The sequence below is a fragment of the Penicilliopsis zonata genome, assembly GCF_001890105.1.
Source record: "Penicilliopsis zonata CBS 506.65 unplaced genomic scaffold ASPZOscaffold_13, whole genome shotgun sequence".
NCBI classification, from domain to species: domain Eukaryota; kingdom Fungi; phylum Ascomycota; class Eurotiomycetes; order Eurotiales; family Aspergillaceae; genus Penicilliopsis; species Penicilliopsis zonata.
Window position 1 is genome coordinate 702,194 of NW_019208922.1, and position 11,384 is coordinate 713,577.

General features: G+C 56.6%; 4 protein-coding genes across 4 annotated transcripts; all 4 read right to left on the reverse strand.

Annotated features, from left to right (window-relative positions):
- Positions 1 to 371: 371 nt before the first annotated feature.
- On the reverse strand, positions 372 to 3,173 carry ASPZODRAFT_18354 (hypothetical protein; the record flags this gene model as incomplete). Its single annotated transcript, XM_022727197.1, has 5 exons — positions 372 to 1,008; positions 1,085 to 2,141; positions 2,208 to 2,855; positions 2,938 to 3,004; positions 3,075 to 3,173. The coding sequence occupies 5 exons, from the start codon at positions 3,171 to 3,173 to the stop codon at positions 372 to 374; spliced, it is 2,508 nt and encodes an 835-aa protein (XP_022579296.1).
- Positions 3,174 to 3,760: 587 nt separating this feature from the next.
- On the reverse strand, positions 3,761 to 5,911 carry ASPZODRAFT_153666 (hypothetical protein; the record flags this gene model as incomplete). Its single annotated transcript, XM_022726001.1, has 1 exon — positions 3,761 to 5,911. The coding sequence occupies one exon, from the start codon at positions 5,909 to 5,911 to the stop codon at positions 3,761 to 3,763; it is 2,151 nt and encodes a 716-aa protein (XP_022579297.1).
- Positions 5,912 to 6,022: 111 nt separating this feature from the next.
- Positions 6,023 to 6,442, reverse strand: ASPZODRAFT_134923 (hypothetical protein). Its single transcript, XM_022723659.1, has one exon. The coding sequence runs from the start codon at positions 6,306 to 6,308 to the stop codon at positions 6,030 to 6,032; it is 279 nt and encodes a 92-aa protein (XP_022579298.1). The 5' UTR covers positions 6,309 to 6,442; the 3' UTR covers positions 6,023 to 6,029.
- An 854-nt stretch (positions 6,443 to 7,296) lies between these two features.
- On the reverse strand, positions 7,297 to 11,042 carry ASPZODRAFT_70998 (hypothetical protein; the record flags this gene model as incomplete). Its single annotated transcript, XM_022729715.1, has 6 exons — positions 7,297 to 7,436; positions 7,500 to 7,757; positions 7,829 to 9,185; positions 9,280 to 9,339; positions 9,408 to 10,321; positions 10,385 to 11,042. The coding sequence occupies 6 exons, from the start codon at positions 11,040 to 11,042 to the stop codon at positions 7,297 to 7,299; spliced, it is 3,387 nt and encodes a 1,128-aa protein (XP_022579299.1).
- Positions 11,043 to 11,384: the final 342 nt, after the last annotated feature.

The following is an 11,384-nucleotide window of genomic DNA, read 5'->3' on the forward strand; positions in this document are numbered from 1 at the left end:
CTAGAGACCTGCACTTGATGTTTCGAGATGTGCAGGATTGCAAACCATAGATCGGAGAGGAGGTGGTCGACTTTTTCTCTGCATTGAAGACTGGCTGCGTCAAGTATTCGTTGATCGGTTGGCAGAGTGTGTTCAGTGTAGATTCTGACGAGAGCAAGTTCAGTCAGTACCTTGTTATAGTTCTGTAACAGCTTGGTCCATACTCCATCAGAATTAGCTGTTATAGTTATACTTGTAGTACTAGTTATACTTTATATACTTATATACTCCGTATACTCCAGATGTACGTCGAAGAACGACGTATCTCGATTTGAGATGGTACATATTATGGGTATCTTTTATGTCTAATAGGAGGAGTATATACAAAAGGACTACTTCTCCTCCTCCTCCACCGCGCCGAGGAAGAAATCCAGCTCGCTCGGCCCGCCCGCCGAGTTCTGCTCGTTCTCCGCCAGCCGTTCCAGCAGGCTGAGGAACGGATCCTTCTCCGAGGCCGGGTTGTCACTTGCTGTGCCCGTGTGCGAGCCGCTGCCCTGTGACTGACCGCCTGGTGTTAACGCCGTGGCGCCGATGAGGGCGCCCGGCCCAGCGCCATGCGGGGAGGCATTCAGGTTGACTGCGTCGAAGGGGAAGGTCGCGTATTGCGGGTTGGCGGGCGGGGTGGGCGCGACGTTGAGCACCGAGTCTGCTAGCACGGCCGAGGGGGAGAATGCAAACATCCCCGGGGAGAAGGGGTTTGGCAGGGTTGCGTGGTCGGGCGGGAAAGAGGAGGAAGATGTTCCTGTCGCGCTTAAGTCTGTGGCCGGGACGGCGTACATGGAGGGCAAGTCGGAGGCAGGGCGGGCAAAGGCAGAAGACCGAGTGTGCTCTTTGAACTGCGAGTCCCGGCGCTCGCCCCCTAATGCGAGGGATGATAATGGTGACGGTTGTAAGTGAGGCCTGGGTGTCTGGTACATGTTTTGGAAGTAGGGGGTGGAAAGGCGATTAAGAAAGTCCTGGCCGAATAAACTGTGCAGGTTAGAAAAGAGGAAGAAAAAAGAAAGAAGAAAAGAAAAAGGAAGGAAGGAAGGAGAAAGAAGAATACCTCTCATGATCGACCGGCATATCGACAAGGCGAACGTGAGCGCCATCGACAGCCAAGCCCGGGTATCGGTCTAGGAAGTCTTCGAGGTGAAAGACAGGGGAGAAGCGCATGGAGCTGGTAGCAAAGGAGCGGACGAGCTCCGTGTGAGCGGCGTAGATGGTCTGGAGCATCTCGCGCAGGTGCTGGACTCCAGCCCAGTAGGCGCGCAGCCAGGCCAGCTGGTGCATTTCGCGCGTGAGGAAATCCGGACTGGCGGCGAACACCTCGCCGCCGCCGTCGGCGGGACCCTTGTAGTGCACGCCGTGGACGTGAACGGTGGCGGCGATGGCGACGCAGTAGCCGACCAGGTCGGGCCACTCGACGAGGGGCGCGGCGCGACCCAGCTCGACCAACTCGGCGATGGCGTTGGAGTGCGAGAAGCACAGATTGGTCGCCTCGATCTGCCAGGACTGGTGCTGGCCGCTGCCGCGCAGCTCGACGAGATCGATGGGAAGGAAGGGACGGTAGATGAGGCAGTGGACGAGGTGGTAGATGAGTTTGCTGAGGAGCAGGGTGGTGCTCTCCGGATGGCCAAACAGGGCGTCGATGGAGGCGAAGACGTCCTGCGTGCCGGCGGCCCAGATGTCCAGCTCCTGGCGGATCTTGGACAGGTTCGACAGCGAGTGCCAGGGGAAATGCGAGTCGCCCTTGACCCCGCCGGCAGCCAGGTATCGGTTCGTCACGCCCAGAATGCGCGTGATGTCTATCAGCAGCGCTGCGGCGCCTTGGCCCGCTCGCCGGCGCGCATCAGACGAGTAGTGGATGTTGGGCCCGACGTTGAACATCTCGCCTTCCACGTTCAGCGAGGATCCCTGGGACGTCCACGCCGGGAGTCGCAGCAGGATGGAGTGATCGGAGATGAGACACGGCCGTTTCGAGCCGCAGGTGATGAATCGGTCCATCATGTACGTTGCCCAGAAGAGACGGCGGCGCATCTCCCGCTCCAGCGAGGAGCAGTTGACTTTTGAGGGGACTTCGCGGTATAGATCGAGGGCTATCACCATTGCCACGCAGCTTGCTATTTTTATTAACTCTACATGAAGGAAGAAGAGAGGAAGAGGAGAGGGGGAGAGGAGGAGCCTACAAAACGTCATATAAGCTTTCTTGCCAAGTCCCAAAGCAAAGAAAGCCTGCGAGAGAAGCAACAGAGCCTGCAATCTCTCGATAGAAGGCTGATCGACATCGACCATCTGGCGAGCCTGCAACGCATAATCCAGCGGCGTGTGCTGGGCCGTCTCCGGGCTTGTGGCGCTGGTATACCGCATGGCGAGGGCGACGATGGCCAGACTGAGAGGAGGAGAGAGCTGCCCCAGCTGGTGTTTCTGTCTTGTACTCTGCTCATCGAGGATATAGTATGGTTTCCCGTGAAGACGGGAGAAGTAAGCGTCCAGGAGAGATTCGGGGAGGGCGATAGTCGGAAGGGGAGCAAGAGGAGGAGCAGGAGGAGCAGGAGGAGCAGGAGGAGCAGGAGGAGCAGCAGGAGGAGGAACAGCAGAGGCAAATTCCTGGACAGGATAATACATGCCGTCAATGGTTGCTCGACGAGCATGGTTATGAGGATGGGGAATATTCTCGTTTGTTCGACTCGCGGTGGGATTGACGTCCTCCTTTGCAATCGAGGTGGGTGAAATCGGCGTCTTCTCGTCCTGCAAGCGTTTCTCCAGGCCGTCGACTCGTTTCAACAGCGCCTCCAGCACGTCTGTTTTTGGTCCTCGTTTTTTAGGCACGGCATCTAGGCAGGGGGGGATCAGTTTAATTCAGTTTAATTCAGTTTGAAGGGTTTGAAGGGCTTGAAGGGTTTGAAGAGGGAATACCGTAGATACAAGGACACTGGAAGACCTTGCACGCCTCACAGCTCGGGCGCATGCGGTTGCATTTAATCTGACTTGTGAGCTCTTGATCAATCTAGACTATAACAAGAGGAGTAGAAGAATAGAAGAATGGAAAATACCTTCCGCTTGCGACACGACTTGCAGTTCATCGACTCGCGCGGTTCGATCGTCGCCCGTCGGGGAGTGAGGCGATCGATACTCACGGGCGGACGAGACATGATGCATGATAGGAAGATAGATAAGGAGAAGAGAATAAGCGAGAAGGAAAGAGAAAAAAAAAAAAAAAAGAAGAAAGTGACAATGAGATGAATCAATTGCAGGATAAATCGGCCATGTCTCAGTCAGTTGTGGGAGAACTGGGCGGGTTCGAGGGAAAAAGCGGAGGATTGCGGGGAATCCGGAGACCCCTGATTATCAGAAATGAATAGACAAGTTCGATTAATATATGTAGTTAGTAAATAAATTTAATAAAGTTATAACCCTAGTTTAAAAGAGAAGGAAAAAAAAGATGGCCAAAGGGAATTTACTCGATTCGACTCGTCTCCGTATCCGTATTCTTCAAGAAAAGCGAGAGCAGCAAGGATCAGCGCAACCCCGCAAGACGAGGTGACAGGGGCCTCGGACGAAGGGTAATACTCTGTGTAGTACTGACAATGTAATACTTTGTGTAGTACTGACAATCGCTGCTAGCTGACCAAGGTAACTAAGTGAACTGAGGTACATCATTAACGCCTATGTATATACATGCAACTTCGTCTAGTAGTAGTGTAGAGTCTGGTAGGAGCAGGTCCATACTCCGAAAGGATCAATAAACCCGCCCGGATGCCATGCGCACAAAATCAAAAGGCACGTTCTGACCAACGAGCAGACGCAGCGTCTCCACCGTCGTCCATGCATGCACCTCTTCGATCCCGTACGCTGTCCACCCGGCGCTGACCGCCACCCCGAGCGGGTCGCCTTTGCGCGTCCCACTCGTCAGGTCCAGGTATACCCGGCCGGTAGTCATACGACTGTTGCTGCTGCTGATGCTGTTGATGCTGCTGCTGCTGTAATGTCGTAAGAGGGGTTGGACAAGAAGCGACTTGTCAGGGGGCAACGCCGACACCATAACAAACGGTTTGTCGACCAATTTGACCGAGTGGATGGAGGTGAGGGGTTCTAACCCCGCGGACAAAGGTCCGTTGGCCTTGAAGCCGACGGTGTAGATCGGACCGATACCCAAGCTACGCAGGGCAAAGACGGCCGGGGCGGCGTCGCTCTCGGTACTGGCGAGCACAATGGCGGCCCGGCCACAGTACGCAGAGGGGACGTAGTCGCGCGTCAGCGTCGCACGGATCCCCTTCCACGTCGCGTTCTCGCCGACAAACGGTCGCGGCCCGCCGCTGCCCGTCACCACCACTATAGTGTCGATCAGTCCGATGGCACGCGCCGCCTCGCTGACGTTGGGGATGGCGGTTGTTGTTGTCGTCGAGGAAACGGGACTCGGCAAGGGTGGGTTCAGGTACGCGCCGCCAAAGTTGGGCTGCAGAATGACGGCCTCGATGGAACCCTTGGGCCCACGGTCGATGGGGCTAAAGGTATGCGGCAGGCTGAGTTCGTTGAAACACTTCTCCATGAACATCGACTGCGGGGTGGCACGCATGGTGCCGATCGCGTATAGCTCGCGCTTGGGCAGCGAGCCCATGATATGCAGCGCCTCGTTGATCTCCGCGGCGGTCAGCTGGCCGGGCGCGGCGATCATGGGCAGCAGTGGGTGCGTGATGGGCGAGAAGACGGTGTTGAGGGCGCGCGACAGCTGGCCCAGCTGGCCCATGTTGACCGCCGACAGCGGCGGGTTGTCGCGGTACTGGGCCTTGATCGTTGAGCGGAAGTACTCGAGCTCGTAGTTCTCCTCCATGCGCGTGACCATGGCGATCATCTTGACGATGTCGGCGTAGCGGGCGCTCTCGGCGAAGATGCGCGGCGCCTCGGGCGACGTCCACTTCCAGTGGCCCGAGAAGTCATGGAAGGCAGACATGATGACGGTGTGGCCTTTGACCTCGGCCAGCCGCTGCCGGATCGGCTCCGGCAGCCACAGCTCGACGTCCAGGTACTCGACCCCCCATTTGAGCGCGCGCCGAAGGTACCGATAGAACAGGTCCGGGTCGTCCATGGGGAACTTGCCGCCCTCACGGGTGCAACGTGTCGTGAAGATGATGGGCAGCTCGGTGTGTTGGCGCAGGATCATCAGCTGCTGGCCCACATACTGCAGGCTGGGGACGGTGGTGGCCGTGGCAGCAGCCGCAGCCGCAGCCGCAGCCGCAGCGGAGGAGGGCTCGACCAGGAGATCGACACGGATCTCGACGGCGTCGGAGCCGACAGACAGGATGTCCAGGTTTGGCAGGGCAGCGTGCACGTCGGGAAAGGTGGTGGAGATGAAGTTGGTACGGGTCTTGGTCTTGAGGTCCTCGTGGGCACGCGTCTGGCCCAGGATCAAAGCCAGGAAGCGAGTCAGGTCGCGGCGGAAGAACGGGCTGCTGTCGGGGTAGAGAAACTCGTAGTCACAGCGGTCGGTGAGCTCCTCGGCCGGAGCAGCGTCGCCGCCGCCCACCCGGTGGGTGTTGATCACGATCCACGAAGCCCTGTCGACACAGGCGTCCAGGATTCCCGGCAGCTCGCTCGTAGGAACGCCGACGACGGCCGCCGCCGCTAGACTAATACTCCCATTTCTTTCAGCGAGCGGTGGAACCGCCGAGGTGGTGATCCATGGTTTCCCCAGAACCTCGGCAACGAGCGGGACGATATTCTCCTGTCCTTGACCAAAGACCACGACGACCGTCTTGTGGGCCGATTCTGCAGTCGTCTCGACCAGCGGAGGGTTATTCAGCGAGCTCTTGACGGCCGGGGCGAGGGGCGACGGAGGAACGTCTTCGAGTAATGTGGGAGCCATCGGCCGCTGAAGGACAGTCTGCATCATCGCACAGCAATTCTGCGCCTTTTCATGCTTGAGCAGGTATGACGACGGGTGGCACTGACACTGATACTGACACTGACACTGACACAGTATGCTATGACAGAAATAATAAAGCTGGTGGCTAGGGAGAATTTGAGAGAGAATATGGAGTGGATGTATTGAGGTATATTGAGTTAAAGGAGAGAAAGACGAGAGACGGAGAGAGAGCCGGAGCGAGAGAATTTAGCCAGACTCCATTGGCGAATGATAAAGGCTTGAATATGTATAACCTCCAAGATCTAGTACAATCTCGTAGAGTGGTAGAGTGGTAGAGTAGTGGTAGTAAAGTGGTAGTAGTAGAGTAGTAGTAGAGTGGTAGTAGAGTAGTAGTAGAGTAGTTGTAGAGTAGTTGTAGTACCATGTACTCCGTATTCAATACTCGATCAAGACACGACCAGCATAATCGGAAGAATCCAGGTATCTTGAAGGTTGAGGATTTCCCTTCCCCCCCCCTTCCCCCCCAGGACGCTTTTTCCTCCTCGTTCGGGGGGCGATAAACGGGCGATAAACGACGGGCGGAATGAAAGCCAAGCGGAGACACCAGACAACAGACAATAGGCGACAAACGACAGACGAAACGGAGAGACGAGACGGAGCTTGAGACACAGAGAGTCAGAGAGGCCACTGGATCAGGACAGCTGGACGGGATGGAGACCAAACAGGGAGTGGATGGCAGGAGATGAAGTTGTTCAGGTGGACGGGCAGAATTCCCCCGGGCGGAGAGCGAGGAGGCGCTGGGCCCACTGGTTCGGAGGGAATTCTCCGCCAATGAAAGTATAGAATAATAGAATAATAGAATAATAGAATAATAGAATAGTAGATAGGAGTATACGGAGTATGTAGTGGTAATTAGTTGTACTGAGCCTTCAGTCTATGTGCTAGATCAATCTATATTCTCTAGCTATATACAAACAGCACTCGGGGTGCAACGAGGGTATTGGCATAACAGGTCAAAAAGGAGCCGCAGAGGAAGGGTCCATCCAAAATATTAAATTATCAACTGAATATGTGGAGTGTGTAATGTAATTAAGCGGTCCTCGGTATAGACGGTTCCAACCTCCAGGGCAAATGTACCGACACCCAAGGGACGGGGAAGAACTGAACAGACAGTACTTTCTGTGATCAGTTCTTTTTTCTTTTTCTTTTTTTAAGAGGGGAGGTGATAGACAGTGTCACAGTGGTACTTCGTAAGTATCACTGTTTACTTTGGAGGGTAGGTAATATGGCATGCATGCATGGTATGCATGCTTGCATTGCCGAGTGCAGTTTGCACATATCCTCAAGTGGTTCTAGGAATGACGAGGTGGCGGTTTGAGGAGGTTTCGTGAAGATTTGAGGAGTGGGAGATATCAAGGAGGTGAGATAGCCAGGCCGTTCATCATCTTCGGAAGTGGTTTCCTGCGGGCATTGTTGGTGGTCTTGGAGACCCGGGGGGCTCCGTGAACCATGCGGGGTTCTTTCATGAGACTTGGGTCTAATTTGGCTGGGGCTACTGCATGTCAGCATTGGAGAGAACAAGTCGGGTTAGAGAGAAAGGGGGGGGCCTTCGCACCTCTGGTGACGACTTGAGAATAGTCCCCAGACAGATTGTGTTGGCTTCGGCTACTTGACGGGAACGAGCTCGCACTGGCCGTCCGCCACAGGTGGTTGGACGTATCAGAGAGAAAGTCGGTCATGCTTCGGCCGGAGAAGATCGATGAGCGGCCACGGTTGCGTTTGGAGAGGATGATCTCGTCGAACAAGATGAGGCGGGGGTCTTTGGATTTCGGGTTTACGCGCTCTCGCTCACAGATAAACTCGTTGAAGCCTGCTTGATTAGCCAGGAATTTCTTTTCTTTTCTTTTCTTTTCTTTTCTTTTTTTTCATTGGGGAATGAATTACCTTGTGTTTGCTGCAACACTCCAATATACTCGGCATGCTCGCTCGGCAGACTTTTCATAAACGCATCCATGTTGAAACTATACGTGAGCCCGGCCTTTTTCTTGTCTCCCGACGCCGGCTGCATGAACTTCTTGTAGGTGTAGAAGAGACTGGCAAAGCAGCGTACAAACGCGGCGCGGATCTGCTCCGGATGGAAGGCCGCCGGGCACACGAGACAGATCTGGTTCGCACATCGGTTGTGCACCGTGGTCTTGCAGGCCGTGCATCGGAACATGCCCTCCTCCGCCCGCTCGTCGCAGATGGCGCACGTGTGCTTCTCATCCCACGGGTAGAGCTGTAAGCAGTGGCCCTCCACCCAGCAGATGCCCTCGGAGTTATGTACCGGCTGGGCGTACGCCTGCGGCACGATCGTCGATGCCGCAATGGTCGACTGCGCATACACGGATGGGGCATACGTCGAGGACGGGTTGTAGTCCGTGTTCAGCGTGGTTACTGACAGGTTCGACGTGTGGCCCAGGAAGGGGGCGCTGGGCCGTCGGGCCACACCCTGCCGCATGTCCACCCCGAACGAGGAGCTCCTTCGTGACGCCGCGTCAAAATGACCGGATCGCTTCTCCCGCAGTGAGGCCTGCAGGGCCATTCCCGAGTCGTTGCGGGACGCCGGAGTGCTGGGCAACGGGGGGAAATGGCCCGAGGTAGGAGAGCTGGTCCGCGGGGAGGGCGGAGAACTCGTTTTGGTGGTGGAGCTGGTCCCCGGCCGGTCAACTCCCTTGGAGGAGTATCCTCGCGAGGAGGCGTGTTCGTTGCGTGCATGCAGGTAGGCGTTGAATATTGGCGGTTGGTATGAGCCGGGCGGGATGGCGCTCTGCCCAAAGGCGCTCGAGTTGAGACTGACAAATTTGGACAGCTGGGTGGGCTGCGCTCGGGAGTTGAAGATGGATGGGTTTTCCGACGAGAACAAGTCGAACGGGAAGCATTCGATCGCATACGCGGGCGGGCCGACACGAACGCCATACCGGCTGTGATGCGGCGCGGCCAGCTGTAGGAGAGACAAGAGTTTACGACGTTGATGACGGGGCAGAGGGGTCGGACGGACGGTACTCTCGATCATATCCTGATCGAGGTCCACAAGAACGAAGTCATCCGACGGCAGCTCGACTTTTTCATATCGGCGTTCGATTCCGACTATGTAGGGGCAAGGTGCCTCGAGGGCTTGGATCAATCGAGCCGGCAGGACGGGGATCAGTACACCTGTCCACTGAATCGGAAACAACAGGTCCACCAGAGCTTTGCTCGCGAGATGAAGCATAGAGGTATGGGAAGACAACAGGATTATACGAGATTCGGTCAGAGCGTACTGTTTTTGGAGGGGGCCAAGCCCGTGCGTTAGAAAGTTGCCAATTAGAGATATATATATATATATATATCTGTTTAGGATGGAGAAATCTCACCTCGAGAAGAATCATGATGTTGGGTAGGGATAAGGTGCGGAACAAAGCATACAGGTCGGTCTATGAAAAATTGGATGTTAGCAAGCCATGGCCGATAACAGAGGCGTCGGGGGGAGGGTTCCACATACGTTGCGAGCGTTTGGAAGCTCGTTGACTGCTTCCTTGCGCGCAAAGAGACGAAGTTCTCTGACGGCGAGTTCGACCTGGGTCTTGGAGGAGAGTGGGCAGAAGGCCTCGGTGCAGAGATTCATGACATAGCGCTCGAGCGGCTGCCAGACGCCGACACGAGGCGAGCTTGATGGGACGTGGAGGATGGTACTATCCGTCATGGGGACGATGACGGCTTTGAGCCATTCCTTCCAGAAACTGGTCATGGTCCCTTCGCGGCCGAGGATGCCATAGGCGCGAGGGATCCAGAATCCCGTGTCGCCGTCAGTCAGGCCTTCGATCTTGGTGGCGGCACCGTGGCGCACGGGACGCAGGAGGTCGGTCATGAGGCCGATCTTCTCCTCGACGGCGCTGATCTCATCTTCGAGCTGCTCGCGCGATTCAGAACCCGAGGGGACGGTGGGCAGTTGAGCGAGAAGGCGGGAGAGTTTGGCGCGCTCCAGGGCCAAGCGTTCGCCCAGGCTGGCGGCCAGCTCTCTCTCCTCGTCGGTCATGTTGTCCTTCCTCCACTCCTCGCAGCGCTTCTCCAATTCCTCGGCGGCGTGCGGGTTCAGGGGGATCCAGATGATGACGCAGATGGCGTGTAACCGCGACCCGTTGTCGGTGGTCATGACAAACCCGTGCCAGGTGGAGCGTGGCCGCTGGTCGGACGAGACGATGTTGATATCGTTGGGAAAGGCAAACATGGGGACATAGTCCGGAAAGGAGCCGCGTTGTTTGGTCTCATCTGGCACGCCTTTGGGAGGATATCGGTCGAGGAGGACAGGTTCGAACCGGCGCTTGAGCGGATGCATGCTGGGCGATATTTCCAGCGGCTGCGGCGCAGGGATGACGGAGTTGTAGTTACTCAGGCGTCGTGATGTCCGCACGGATGCTTTTTTTTTGAGATTCCGGGGTTAGTCTAATAATACAAGACACAAGCGGGGATGCTGCTTACCCTGTCGCGCGAGCGATGGCTGCCTCTTCATGCTGTTCATGTCCCTAAACGCCATATGTCGACGCACACTGCCGATGCCCGAACGCAGCAGACTGGCCGACTGCGAGGGCGGGTCCTCCGAGACGATCTTCTGGGTGCGTAGTCGGGACCGCGGCCGCTGCGGGGTGATGGCGCCGGCGCTGAGACTCAGATCGGAGAGAAACGATTCGCGCTCCGAGGCAAACTTCAGCAGAGCCTTGTCAAAGTCGAAATCTTCGGTGAAGAAGGAGGAGCCTCGGGGCGACTGAGTGCCCTTGATGGTAGACAGACTGCTGCGATTGCTGTTGGTACCACCGCCGCCGCCGCCGCCGCCATTCTGACCGAACGGGTCCCCCGAGCGAGTGGACAGTCGCGGATCGGCGGACAACTTGGAGAAGAGCTGCTGGTAAGACGCCCGCAAACCCCCCATGGACGGCGGGCGCGAGTCGTGCGCCTCCTCTGCGTCGGCATCCTCCTCGATGGTATCGGTACTGACAGGGGCCGCAGCCCCGCTGGTCTTATAATCCTCCCCGAGCTTGCGGAAGGTATCGAGGATCTCACTCCCATCGACTCCGGCAATCCAGAAGTAATCGGCGAGCGGAGCAGTCGAGACCTCGGCCGACGTGGTGGACGGAGGCATCTCGGGCGAATTGTAGCTGGATTGTTCGAGAAGAAAACGTCAGGACCACCACCGGGTGCTCAGCAGCATCCAGCGAGACTGAGACACATCAATTGCCCGTGTCTCTCGATGGAAGTCACGGCCGGAAGTGAAGAAGTGTCGGGGTTCTGTCGTCTGTCGAGCAGTCGAACACGTAGACAGGACAGGAAACACAGTGGGACCGCGAGCTCATCCGGCGTGATTTGACGGGCGACGTTTTGCTAACCCAACCTCCGGTCTCCGATCGGACCCTGTTCGCTCGAATCAGGCGGAATTCCGAGGGAGGCAAAGACAACCACGGTTTGGAAAGTAGGAGGGGGCGAG

What these genes read in the sequence shown, in the direction of transcription:
- ASPZODRAFT_134923 (XM_022723659.1), bottom strand. Translation starts at nt 6,308, where the DNA reads ATGGTACTACAACTACTCTACAACTACTCTACTACTACTCTACTACCA.